This window comes from Triticum aestivum, chromosome 6B, assembly GCF_018294505.1.
Source record: "Triticum aestivum cultivar Chinese Spring chromosome 6B, IWGSC CS RefSeq v2.1, whole genome shotgun sequence".
NCBI classification, from domain to species: domain Eukaryota; kingdom Viridiplantae; phylum Streptophyta; class Magnoliopsida; order Poales; family Poaceae; genus Triticum; species Triticum aestivum.
In genome coordinates this window covers 287,163,008-287,176,694 of record NC_057810.1, presented here as the reverse complement: position 1 = coordinate 287,176,694, position 13,687 = coordinate 287,163,008, and the positions used below count along the sequence as shown (strand labels likewise).

At 47.9% G+C, this 13,687-nt stretch overlaps 1 protein-coding gene and 1 long non-coding RNA gene across 3 annotated transcripts in view; both read left to right on the top strand.

Moving 5' to 3' along the window:
• The first annotated feature begins 4,796 nt into the window (after window positions 1-4,796).
• LOC123136960 (uncharacterized) lies at window positions 4,797-10,093 on the top strand. Of its 2 annotated transcripts, none has more exons than XR_006467526.1 (5): window positions 4,797-5,851; window positions 6,666-6,866; window positions 8,051-8,479; window positions 8,563-8,751; window positions 8,844-10,093. It is a non-coding gene; the product is annotated as an uncharacterized lncRNA (long non-coding RNA). The 2 variants fall into 2 exon arrangements; XR_006467525.1 differs by having other exon boundaries at window positions 4,798-5,851; window positions 8,624-8,751.
• A 685-nt stretch (window positions 10,094-10,778) lies between these two features.
• Window positions 10,779-13,687, top strand: part of LOC123134098 (cytochrome P450 89A2-like) — a 7,507-nt gene continuing 4,598 nt past the window's right edge. Inside the window, exons 1-2 of the mRNA XM_044553440.1 lie at window positions 10,779-11,997; window positions 13,547-13,549. Of these exons, the coding sequence (XP_044409375.1) occupies window positions 11,035-11,997; window positions 13,547-13,549 (966 nt within the window). The 5' untranslated portion in view covers window positions 10,779-11,034. The remainder of the gene's footprint in view (window positions 11,998-13,546; window positions 13,550-13,687) is intronic.

Sequence of the window (13,687 nt, the reverse complement as noted above, 5' to 3'; positions counted from 1 at the left end):
CCCCTCTCTCTCTCTCTCTCCTTATCGATACCAAAATGAAACACCAATTGGGCGGGTTCGCTCCTTGGGTATGTGCTCGGCTGCTTCTTCCTCCCTGTCTATCCGTCGATCTGCTACTATCTGGCCAGTGCCCGGTCGGGTTGTGTCCATTCAATGGGACACGGTATAATTTCTTGAACAAATCAATGAACAGAGTTGCTCTTCAAAAAGGTCCAAACATAACAAAGCCTTACCCAAACTTATTTGGCATTTGAATTTACACAAAAAGTGGATCCCACCATCGGTATGTGAAGTGGGCCCATCCTACTTTCGAGCGTTTATCTGCTTTTGTTTTCCTTCCTACCTGCTCGGATTTTGCCCGAGTAGAGGCTGTAAATACAAAATTTTCTAATTCTCAACGAGATGAGCTTTATCTAACTTTTTTTATGTTTGATTTTACGCGGAGATTTGTGTAACCTTTTTTTGTCTTTTTTCATTTCTCATTTTCCATATTGATGTCAGTTCGACGAAGCATAGTTTGCTCTTGATTATATGAGAGCCACACAAGCTCCTATGAACAACCCCCTACTTCCCAAAGTCTCCCCCGCGCCTGAAGAAAAAAAAAGGCACGAAATAAAGCTATGGGTAACCTTTCCTATGACAGCCGTAGAAGCCCAGTACACTGAGTTCGACGATGAGTACACCGTAAACGCCCACCCAAGCAAGAAGTTGAACACCAAACCAAATACACCAGCAACCCTGACGCGGCCCGTAGCATCGCCAAATTTGAGGAGTGGTTGTCGGAGGAGCGGTACAAGGCCGTGGGGCTCGACCTGGAGTACACTATAGCTCGCCGCGACGTCACCATCGCACAACTATGCATGAGCAACCACGTCCTGCTCTACCACCCAGGGCCGGCCCTGAGGGGGGGCGAACGGGGCGGCCGCCCCGGGCCCCCAAAAGTCAGGGGGCCCCTCGCAGGTATGTGTACATAGGGTAAAATACAGGTATATACCTCGAGCTAAGAAAAACTGAACCAAACTCAGCGACGCCTCAGCCTCGCGTGCTAGGCCTTGGAAATAAAAGGAGAGATGATGGGCCTGGCCCACGCTTGCACGTATAGGCAGAGATGTGCATAGGAAAGGAACCGCTCGATTCACGCAAGATTTCCTTTTCCTTCGGATCGTTTGGTCATCTGGTTCCCTGCCCTTTTGCATGTCCCCTGACCGCTGTTAGTCTAATCGTGTTCAAGATCTCAACTCTACCTCCTGACAACCGACGCGATGACCGCGGCAAGTACCTCTCTCGCACGCCTTCTGCCCTCGCCTGTTCTTCTTGTTTCTTTCTTTTTCTAATCCCGATTTCCGACCGATCGATGGAACTGGTCAATAGGGATTTGTTTTCAGGTGATCAACTCATTGCGCACATATAGCTAAATTAGACTACAGAGAGAAGGTACTATAGTATGCCTTAGCAGATTTTGTCATTATATTAGATTCAAATCTTTTGTAATTAATCTAATATTTTACTTTCAATTTTAGCACCGTCATGTAGGGTTTAGGTAGAAAGTATCCATCCGGATGTGATAAAAGTAAAATGAAGAAGGAGGTAGATGAGATGAAAGCATCATTGAGAGAGGATCCCTTCCTAATATCAGAAGACGATGTTGACATCAACATGGATGATATCAATGTGAGCAATCATGCGCCCATATTTAATTCACCTGCGGCAGAATTTGCTAGTGTTGCTGAGGAATCAGTTATACCCGTGGATTTATGATCGAAGCAATTTGGGTAATCTTGGTAACAAAGCTAGGGATATATTGGTGGGAAAAGGGCCTAAAAGGGAAGAAGAAAACACGAAATATTCTTTGGATGAAAATTCAAGACATTTTTCCATATAGTCATTACTCAAGAGAAATGTGCAATGGAGAGGTGCGTGATAAGAAATGCTTAATTTTTTTTCAAAACTCCAAAAACAGTGTTTTGTTTTTGCATAAACTTTTCAATTCTGATAAATGCAAGAGTGCATTGGGGCATGATGGGTTTTGTGATTGGAAGCATATTATTGAGAGACAGGAAGAACATTAATCTAGTGTTGACCAACCAACATGAACTTTTGGAATGAACCGATAACTAGACTAAGCAAGCATGAAACAAATTGATAAAGAGCTGCAACAGCTTGGCAACATTATGCATTGAGAAAAAATTGCTTGATGAATTGATATTGATACTATCATTAGCGATTTTGCATCTCGGAATGTTAGAGATTTTTTTTGAGAGAATATGTAACATATTGTTTGATATGCACTTAATTGTTTTCTTTGATGCAATTTTTATATCTACATATAATGGTTCGTAGCTAGACATTTATACTAAGGGCCCCCGAAGGGCCCCCAATTGTAGTTTCGCCCCGGGCCCCTGAAATCTCGGGACCGGCCCTGCTACCACCTTGCAGAACCAACAAGGATTTTGGCAAGCTATTCGAGTTTCTCAGGAATTAGCACTACACCTTCTCAGTCGTAGACACCTCTGACAACCTTGAGGTGCTCATGAACTCTGACTTGCATGTGTTGACCCTCATCAACATACAAGCACTCTACACGATCGCCGACAGCAGCAAGAAGCCATGTGAGAAGGACAACCTCGAAGACCTCTCCGCGACCATCATCTGTCCCTCCTACAAGGGCTTGCACAAAAGTATGAAATGGCAATGCCTTAATAGGACATGGGAAGAGCCTCTCAGTCGAGAGTACATTGCATGCGCGGCAATGAATACTTACACGAGCTATTGCATGTACACGCATATTTGTCTCCCTCACAGAACGGATTCAGATTCGCTGACTTGCCGTGGCAAAGGTAGCGACGCTACAGTACCGCTACCTTTGCTCAGTGTCGTCCGTCGGATTAAAAAGCGGCGGACCAGATCAGGTGCTATAGTGTGGTCAACAGTTATTTGCGTGAACAGTGGTTTATGTGAATAGTGTTCGAGAACAGTGATTTAGCGAATCTCAGCCTTCAATTCTTGATCCTACGATAAAGTCAGCGGGGACTTGTTGTGGCTAAGCCAGCGAGGATCCGTGTCTCCTTCCATCAACAGAAGAGGAATCCACTACCCCAAAGAAGAAAACGGCAATAAAGCATGTAGAAACTCCAAAGACCACGAAGCCGGCCGAGTCCAAATGGATTCGCCAGAAACCTAAACCGACCGGATCCCGGAAGACCCTCCGGAGAGACAGCTCCCTCCGTTGGTGATAATCTCACCAACGAAACAATGGTAGTGCGGGGAGAATATTATTCGTACACTGGTGTAGCCTCGTTGTCCCAAGCCAAACACGAAGACTTTTTAAAAGAAATCCTGAAACAAATTGCCCGTGCCAGTGCACACCAAATCTGAATATGAGGTCAAGCTCGCTGCTGTCCGGGAGCGTGCACCGACGTCTCCTTAATCGCTGGCCTAGACAAGCAAGGTCACCATTGAAAAATGTCACGCTGGCCCATCGGCCGCCGCCGAGCACCGCCTGAGGAAGACCTCCATGCGAGTGCTCATCTCCTTCGCCGTCCATAGCAGCCTCCAGCAACTTCTTAGCAGTCCGCCCAGATCAAGTCCTCCCTGCTGCTGCCGGCGTCGGGCGGGCTTTGCCCAGTGATGCACGGTGGCGGTGGCAAGAGGGATAGGCAACGGTGGCGGGTAGGGTTCTCATATGGTCGCCCGCTTCAGGCTTCCTCGTGAATGAAAAATTTGTTTTGTGTGCACAGTCCGTATATGTGTTTCTATATGTACTGTTGAACTAAATTGAAACACTTTTTTGCCGGATAGTTAAGCATTGTGTTTGAATTATAAATTTATTAAGAAATTAAGCTTTATTAGTATGTTCATATGCTCCTGCACGGGTAAAAAATATTTCAATATATATATAATATGGTGCGCACATCTTAACATTATATGTGCGAAAACCGACATTTTTATGGCCTGTGTAAAAACGACATTAAAAGGTCTCGTGGAAAGCCCCTTTTTACCACATAATTTTTTCTTTTCTACATGCAACACAAAATTGTCAGTTTTTTGCGAAGCGACTTCGTGAGCACGTATAATGTTGAGGTATACACACAAAACTTTCTGTCAGAATTTTGTGACCTTTCAAAATACATTTAAAACATATTTCAAAACCCATGAACACATGCTCATGGATGCCAAAACTTCCCTCTCGCAAAATTATTCCACTTCTGTCTATTTAATTTATTTTTTCTCCTCGGGCTTGCTCCACCTCTTGCGTAGGCGGTAGGTGAGCACCAGCAGCGCAGCGTTGCCAGTGGCCGGCACGGCGCCGTGTCCACCCCATCTTTAAGCCCTTTTGATTTGCAGGATTTTCAGAACGTAGAAATATGACCATTTGAATCCTATAAAATTAGTATAGAGTGTTTAATGTTATAGAAAAAACAAAAAAATTGTAAAAAGAGGTTGGAGTAGATGCTTGATTTTCAATGAAATATACTACACTTGATTTCACATGAAAAAATTCTATAGGATTTAATCATTTGAACCAAAGGACAGCCGTAGGAAAAAAATATCCAAATATCCTATGTAATTCCTTCGAATCAAAGGAGCCCTAAATTTGTTTCGTCCTCCGCCACGGTCCGTGGTAATCTACTACCACTATAAAAGAAAGAGAGGGCGGAGAACCAATTCATCTTATCCCTCTAATCCTAAAATCTAACGATCAAGATCTTTCTAATGTTTGACATCAAACACAGACAGAGCAACCCACTAATCCCACCCACGATCGATCTCCCGTAAAAAAAAAACTACGATCGTTCCTCTCGGTACTGCTTCGCCCCCACCAAAAAATCCCCACGATCGTTCCTACCCGCTCGCTCCGTCCCCGACTCCCCCTCCCTCCCACGCCTCGCGCCTCCTTGCACCGCTCCGGCAGCCGCTCGCCATCCGCCGTCGCCGGCGACCACCAGCAGCGCCCGTCGCGCCTCTCCGCGCGCCACTCGGAGGCCCCAGCCAGGCTGCGCAGCCGTCCTCCACAACCCGGGCCTCCTCCTCGACCTCGCCTCTCCGTGCGACAACCGGCGTCGCCGCCGGCAGCGCCCGTCGCGCCTCTCCGCGCCTCTCCGCGCGCCAGTCGGAGCCCCCAGCCAGGCCGCGCAGCCGTCCTCCACAACCCGGGCCTCCTCCTCGACCTCGCCTCTCCGTGCGACAACCGGCGTCGCCGCCGGCGGCCACGGGTCCAGCGCCGCCTTCGTCCTCCACCTTCTCCTAAAGCGCGCGTTCGCCGCGGGCGCTGGAGGTGGCGCGGCGGTCCTCGCCCTCAAGCTCACTGAGGACGGCGTCCTTGCCGAGCAGCTCGACGAGAGCAGGAGGCTCGCCTCGCTGCCAATGTCACTGAACTGAATTGGCAGCCATCTCAGCCACGTCTTTCAGCACGTAACCGGCGAACCCATTCAGCAGCTCCTGGGCAAACAGCTTTGACCCCTGTTAACACGTTATGAGGATCCATGGCCTCTTCTTCTATTTCTTCAGTGTTTCTGCTGCATCTTCCTGACACTGGTCCTCAACTAGCTTATTTTGCTCTTCTTTCTGAAGATCCATGGCCTGCTTTTCCAATTGTTGAGTGGGTACAGTAGTCTTCATATCATCACCTAATTGATTGCAAACAAAATTCTCATCCGTTTCAGATACGATAGTCAAGACACATAACGCGGTACACTGCAACTACAGAAAGGCATGGGACACGCACCGATTTAAGTCCATGTCAGGGGCATCACCTGTCTCACGTTCGCAGGAGGAAGAAGCTCCGAGTTCGCCGGAGGTACACAAACATCCGTCGAGCACTCCAATGTCGCCTACGGCGTCTGCACCAGAGGTATGCTTCCACTTGACCCCTGTTAACAAGCGCCTTGAGCCGAGTAGACACCGGCCAAGTCCAACATTTGATTCAGCCATGTATGCACACCAGACCTGAGCGTCACTCATCCTCCAAATCCAATACATTACGTTAATTTTCATGTCTAGAATTGACCCTCGAGGTGATGCTTTTTCATGTGTAGAATTCAGCATGTTAGGCAAGAGCATCAATCAATCTATACTATAATATCAGACATGAGAGACCAGTCCATTTTTTCTTGTAAAGTGCATGTTGTTTCAGGTCCTCTAAATTGCTCATGTCTGCCTCAGTTTCCTGAATCTTGTTGATTGGAAGATATTCTTGGTTCTGCTTAGTTGATAAGCACCTTGGTTTCAGTTTCAATTCCTCTGTTGATTATTCCAGTTTCGATCTGGTTGAACCTTCTTGAAGAATTTGTTATTCTTTTGGTCATGGGGCGTAATTGTCTCTGCTTTTCGAATTTTCATCACTCTTCCTTACTCAATGTTTCAGCCATCGGATGTTTTGATACAAGTCAAACACAACCGTCACAAAGATTCATGTGAAATCATGCTGAATAGTAGAAGTATCTTGATTGTAAGCGTTGCACTGAAATGCAAACATGAAAAATGACACATAATTTAGAATCCAATATAAATCTAAGCGTGCGCACACTTGGTTCAATTTCCATTCTTTTGTTAAGTCCACTGGATTCCTGGCGAGCCCGTGCGCAGCATGCTGATTCTGAATTTTAGCATGCTCTTGAAGTGTAGGATGATTGGTTTTGATGTCTCTGTTGTTTGTGCGCGTGCAGGTGCCAAAGGCGTCTCAGGTGGAGGCGAAGGAGGTTCTTCTAATTCCTAAGGCACCAGACTGGACATTCCTATGTTGACTACCATTTATGGTCAATAAAGTTGTCCGTGTTTGTTTTTGATTGCTCAACTAAATATCTGAAGCCAAATGATGTATGCATTCATGTTTCTCCTCTAAGGCAGAAAGACTGGACATTCCTATGGTGAGTATACCATTCATGCTCAATATAGTTGTCTGTATTTGTTTTCGATTGCTCACCTGAATATCTGAAGCCAAATGTTTTTCTATCATTGGCTATATCAGATAATCCCAATAGTCCCTAATCTTGCAAATCATGTTTTTTTGTTTAAGTTTATCTTTCTCTTGAGATAATCTAAAGAAATTTAAGTTGTTTCCATTGGCAAAGAGCAACATAAACTATTGTTACAAGTCTATCATATATTTCTGAAATTTTAAAAGATATTCATTGGCATGCATTTTAAATGATGATTATGGTATGTCTCAGTATGTCGTGTTATTTCACTGCTGGGGGTTTGCACGTATTCTGATTTCTAAACAAATCTCAATTTCTCAATTTCTATGCGGAAACAATAATTATCCAGAAGTAGCCTAATTATATGTATTTGTGTTCGCACATATACATCGTAGTTTCTATGCTAAGGGGTATTTATATGAACTTGGTTCAGGGCCAACAATACCAGCTGTAGTGCTGAAACAAGCACGATTCCATCATTTGTTACCGGTTCCTTTTGCTCGATAGCAGGCTCGTTTTCTTGGATGTGGTATAATTATATGCCGACATATATTGACAGGTGTATAATGTAGTATATATTCCTAATTCCTCCAATGTCTTAATAGCATGAAGAATGTAGCACTTCAGGTCCTCATCAAGTAAGGTTTCCATTTAAGCATGGTGTCCATGCATGCTATTGTTAACTTTGCTGACAATGGCAGCTTAGTGATCACCGTGTTTCTTAAATTTAATTTTCACCTCCGTGTAATGTATCATAGTACTATGCACAAAGATACTTCAACACTAAAGCTCGCACCTAACTTGCTCGGGTCTCGGCTCATGATTCTTTCAACTTTCATGTAGTGCTGCTGAAATATTATGTAACAGTCAAATTTGATGATATTTTGAATGGGCACAACTGTGCCGGTAGAGGTTGACAGTTAATGAATTTTGTGATAATCTTCGGTTATTCTGTTATATATAGCACTTTGCTGGTTATATGGTTCACATTCTCTGAGCCAATTCACAATGACCATTCCTGATTTGGGCCTTATGTTTTTAAATCATTTTGTAACATTTTGGTTGATTTTTTATGCTGCTCCTTAATTTTTTTCATTGACTGGTGTTGAACTAAATGAGTGTTGCCATTACAGGATGCCCAGTACAAACGAAGATGGGTTCCCGATTGTTCCTAGATATTTCAGAGCAACTAGAGTGGTCTTACCTGACAAGCTCCAATGTTGTGCTGAAGTATTTTGAACAAGCTTGTCCTTTGCCTTATGCTGGAACAAGGCACCTTCTATTCCCCATGGGCACCAAGAATGCGAAGACATTGACGATTCGAGCAAATGTAGGTTCAGGCTTCAAGATTGAGCCGAGCGCCCTACCAGCAGATCGGGATAATGCATATCAGCGATTGGATATTTCTGGCCCTACAGTTAACCCTTTTGTTTTTTCCTGTATGGTGAGGGCGAGATAAAAGATATGCTTTCTGTTTGTGCTGAGCATGGAGCTTGGGTAGTGATAGACACCTTCTCTGGTCTGGAGTTCCACAACAGAGATGGCTGGATTTTGCGGAACGGGTAATTTTTTTATTATAGCATTTGCTTATATGACCTTTCCTTGGTCGAACATATTTCACAAGTAATTTATTTTCTTCAAAAAGGATGATATTTTCACAAGCCCAAGTCGACATATTTCACAAGTACTTTTTTTTCTTCGAAAAGGAGGATATTTTCACAAGCCCAAGCCGACCACATGGCACTTTGAAATGCACTTATAGGAAGCTGTTGGTTCTGAAGAACAAGAGGGATCAACATTTCTCTAATCTCATCACGCCAACAAACTGACGAAGGTTAGTCCCTGACATACCTATCCTTTTTGTTGTCTTTCTCTGGTTTCGTGCGATGAACAGACACTCGAGAGCTGTGGTTGGGATGTCGCCAGGTACCACTGTGGTATTTAGATGCTGGCGAAACCGACGGCGTACATCGGCAAATCGTTCAGGGTGGATGATTTTGAAGGCGAGCTCGACGGCTGCAATATCAGGGAAGCCCTACTGAACTACTGCAGGTTCAGCTTACCGTGTAGTATTTTCTTTACAACAAGGCCTCACACGAGCAAAACTGTCATCTTGTTGTTTAGTTTTGGCCCGGGACTGCAATTTTTCCCCTTATTGCATCCCTTAGTGCATAAAATAAAATATATAATGTGCATAAAAGCTGAAAACAACCATTACGATCATAGTAGGCGAACTGAAATTGTAGGGATATAAAGCAGCACCTGAACATACAAAAGCTGGCCACAACTCTGTCTTCAATTCCATCTTGTTTCCAGATTTCAGGAGTAGATCATCACCACCATCACGACGATCAGGCTCTTTGTCAGTGCAAATAACAGACTAACACCACAAGGACTTCATTAACCTTAGCCACTTCTTATGGGTACATGAGAACTAAAAAAATTCATCTGTTAAAATTTGTTTTTGTGACTGTTTGGACTAATTCATGTGCATAATTTATATTTTCAATTAGACTGATTTATTGTAGTTTTATCAATGAAGTATATTAAGATGTGGGCATTATATCGAAAGTTTTGTTCTACACGCGAGGTCATGTGAGCTCGGGTGAACAGTAAAATAAATAAAAAAATGGAAAAACAATTCAAAAAATGTGATTTCTTTTTGTATGAGACACAGAAAAAATGTTTATTGGCTTGCAAAATTTCAATACTATCTTTCTTGACTGATTGTTTGTGGTCTGCCATGAGCCCACGACGTACCCATCTGCATCTGCCTCGCCTTGAGGCCACAGCAGCACCCCTGCCCTTCTGCTCCTGCTGGCGACCGCAACCCTCTGGCGGCAGCGACACCGCTCTCGTGTGCTGGCCTTGCTGTCTCATCTCCTCTCGCTCTCATGTTTGAGTCTGATGTTAGCGTTATGTGTGTGTGGATGGATATGATGCTACCACGGTGTGTGTACAAATCTATTTTTGGTTTATTTTTCTTTGGAGTATTGCTGTTGGAGATGAGCTTAAGAGGCGAAAGAGTAAAGATCTGGTAAGCTGTTTGTATTGCTTCAGGAGAATCTTTTATCACTGTTTTTGGGACTGTATTTATGTCAAAGAGGCATGTAGGGAGCTGGAACAAATTTGTTACTTCTCATGGCCACTTTTTTGAACATGATTATTGAGCTTGACTATGCGGAGGTAGTAAAAAAATATCAGTGTGATGGGCTTGAGAGATATCATGTAATCCCTTTTATTGAGGAAATTAAGGAGATCTGTGCGAGTAATATTCAGGTGGAGTTCGTTTGATGCAGAGTAGCAAATATGTGTGCTCATCTTTTAGCTAGAGCTGGTGTAAATGTTGCTGAGTGCGAGCAGTAGACGGACTCTACTCCGTCAATGCTGGAGCATTCATATCCCAATGACGCAAGCTGACAACACCCCGCTTGTGTTGATAACGGTTTCTCACTGCGGTTGCAATGCGATGCGTACCAGGTGCATGGTGTAGCTTGTGAAGGGCGGCCCTCACATCCAGCTCAAGGAGAATAGATTTTTCAGTTTCAAACATTTCCTTCCAATGACATGTGTCTCGTGTGATGGCCTTTTTTTTGCGAGGAACTTGGAATTGACAAGTGGGGGTTGTGAGCCGTACTTCTTGGATTGATGGTGTGAGTTTTTTTTATTGAATTAGAGGTGTGTTTTTTTTCTCCCGCTGCAATGCACGGGCATTTTTACTAGTGCTAAGAAACTAGAGTCTGAGAGCAATTTCAACGTACGCTCGTGTGACAGATAAATTATGATATCTTAATCTGAAATGGTCACGAGGTTACGTAAAAGACGGTGACGAATTACCACTAGTTTAAGTGATCGGCCAATCGTGTGAGAAGAAGTAAGAACAAAATGCTTGTTGTTATCCGATCTTCTTGCTTGGCATCTTGACCACTAGCTCTGAATCTCTAAGTCAATCCCCGACTTTTGGTAGGAGTACGAGCAAATTATGAAGATCCGGAACCAGTGTACGCTTTAGTTTAATCCGGAGGAGTGTACTTAAGGACAAGCTCGGCGTTTATCCCGTACAGCATGCTACAGTTGCAGCTAAACTGAGTCACAGTCAGAACTGGGAGCTGGAACAATGGAGCTCATCACCACCGCCTGGTCATCCTTTCCCCTGCTCATCGCGCTCTCCCCCGCCCTCGCCGCCTCGGCCCTCTACTTGCTGCACGGCCGTCACGGGGGGCCGAAGAAGGGGACAGGCAAGGCTCTCCCTCCCGGCCCGCCGGGGCTGCTCTTCCTGGCCAGGTTCCTGGCGCTCCGGCGATCCGTCTTCCACCTCGGCCCGATCCTCCGCGACCTGCACGCGCGCTACGGCCCCGTCGTCTCCGTCCGCCTCTCCCGCACGCTCGTCTTCGTCGCCGACCGCCGCCTCGCGCACCGCGTGCTCGTCCAGGGCGGCGCCACCTTCGCCGACCGCCCGCCGCTCTCCGACCCCGGGCTGCTCTTCACCTCCGGCGCCCGCGACATCAGCACCTCGCCCTACGGCGCCTACTGGCGCATGGTCCGCCGCAACCTCGCCGCCGAGGCCCTGCACCCGGCCCGCGTCGCGCTCTACGCGCCGGCGAGGCGGCGCGCGCGGGACTCGCTCGTCCGCGACCTCCTCCGCGCGCGCGGCGCTGGCGATGACGTCGCGGTGAGGCCGGCGTTCCGGCGCGCCATGTTCGAGCTGCTCGAGGAGGTCCAGGAGCTGCAGCTGCGGATCCTGCGCTCCATCACCAGCTTCCCCATCTTCTCCTTCTTCCCGGTGCTCACCAAGCGGCTCTTCCGGCGGCGGTGGGACGGGTACGTGGCCGTGCGCCGCAGGCAGGACGAGATCTTCCTCCCGCTGATCCGCGCCAGACGAGAGCGGGACGCTGACGGCCCTCCGTGCTACGCCGACTCCCTCCTCGCGCTGCGCGTGGCCGAGGAGGGCGGCCGCCCGCTCACGGACGCCGAGGCGGTCTGCCTCTGCTCCGAGTTTTTGAACGGCGGCACCGACACAACGGTCACCTCACTAGAGTGGATCATGGCGGAGCTGGTGAATCGCCCCGACATGCAATCTGTTGGATAAACTCATCGCTGTTTCCTTGTTCAGAATAATATGGTGCATGGCCGATGTGACATCTGCATGCACGTAGCTAGTATACTGGGAGTGCTTGTAGCACGTCCAGGTTGTTTTTTATTTGCTCATTTCTTTGTTTTAGTCCTCCGGTTAGTAAGGCACACGGATACAGTCGTGGGATGGCATGGCATCACGCAAATCGTGGGCAAGCTGACCGGAGGTTTGTTAGCTGAGATCCATTGTAATCGAGCTACACTTTAAAAAGAATAACTGAAAGACTCGCATAGGTTCAGGCGAGGCAAATATACTACTGTCTCCCGTTCGTCCTCGCTCGTTCTTCTCTCTCTCCGGCGATCTAACTCGCCACTCCGGCAACTACAATTGGCATCAGAGCCGTGGTGTTCGATCCACTCTCCGGTGGCCGGCGGTGTCTGATCCGCGGCGTACCATGTCGGATAGCGAGGAGGAGAAGAAGAACAAGGGCGGCGGCAAGTCGTCGCCGAGGACGCCTTCATCCAAGGCGCCGCTCGCTCGCCTCACCGGCGACGGCAGCGGCGAGTACCGCGTGGTGGAGCGCGTCGTGCGAGAGGAGTCAGGGGCGTCGATGATGCTCACCCGCACCAATTACCAGGAGTGGGCACTTGTGATGCAGGTCAAGCTACAAGTCGCCCGCGTCTGGACCGCGGTGATCGAAGACGGCGCCGATGAGAACGACGACCGGTGCGCGCTGCAGATTATACTCTCCGGCGTGCCGCCGGAGATGCTGCGGATGCTGGCCGCGAAGGACTCGGCGAAGAAGGCGTGGGATACAATCAAGACGCTCCGCATGGGGAGCGAGCGGGCTCGCGAGGCCAAGGCGTAGGTGCGTCGCCGCGAGTTCGAGGATTTGCGCTTCAAAGACGGCGAGTCCGTCGAGGACTTCGGGCTGCGACTCGCCGGCCTCGTCTCCGACCTGGAGCTGTATGGCGATCCCGTGATGGAGCACAAGGCGGTCCAGAAGTTCCTCCGCGTGGTGCCGCGGAAGTATCGTCAGATGGCGATGGCAATCGAGAGCCTCGTCGATCTGAAGACGATGACCATCGAGGAGCTCGTCGGGCGTTTCTCGGCATGTGAAGATCATTATGATCTCGACGACGCGGGGCAGTCCAGCAGTCGCCTGCTCTTCACACGTGAGGAGTGGCTCGCCCACGAGCGACAGCTAGGTGGGGGCGGCTCATCGTCCGTTTGAGGCGGCGGCAAGAACAAGTCGTCGGGCAAGCCCAAACCTCACGGCGGTGGTGGCAGACCTGCGCCGGGCAGCGGCGGCACGGGCACATCCGGCGGCTCGGGCGGCAAGAAAAAGGGCAAGTGCCACTACTGCAATAAGCCAGGTCATTGGAAGAAAGAGTGCTATACCAGGATCAAGGCAGAAGAGGAACGTGCGAAACAGGGTCAAGCACATCTAGTTCGTGAAGGCGACGAGCACCATGAGGGGCTTATGATGGCCGCGGTCACCACCTGTGTCACCACCAGCATAGTCGCGCCCCAGGTGGTTCATCTGAATGAAGAGAAGGTGCATCCAGAGATCTCACCTCCGGGGCTGTGGTATTTCGATACAGGGGCTACTAGCCACATGACTGGTGACAGAGCTATGTTCAGTACTCTTGACGAATCAGTGCAGGGCACTGTTAAGTTTGGAGATGGGTCACAC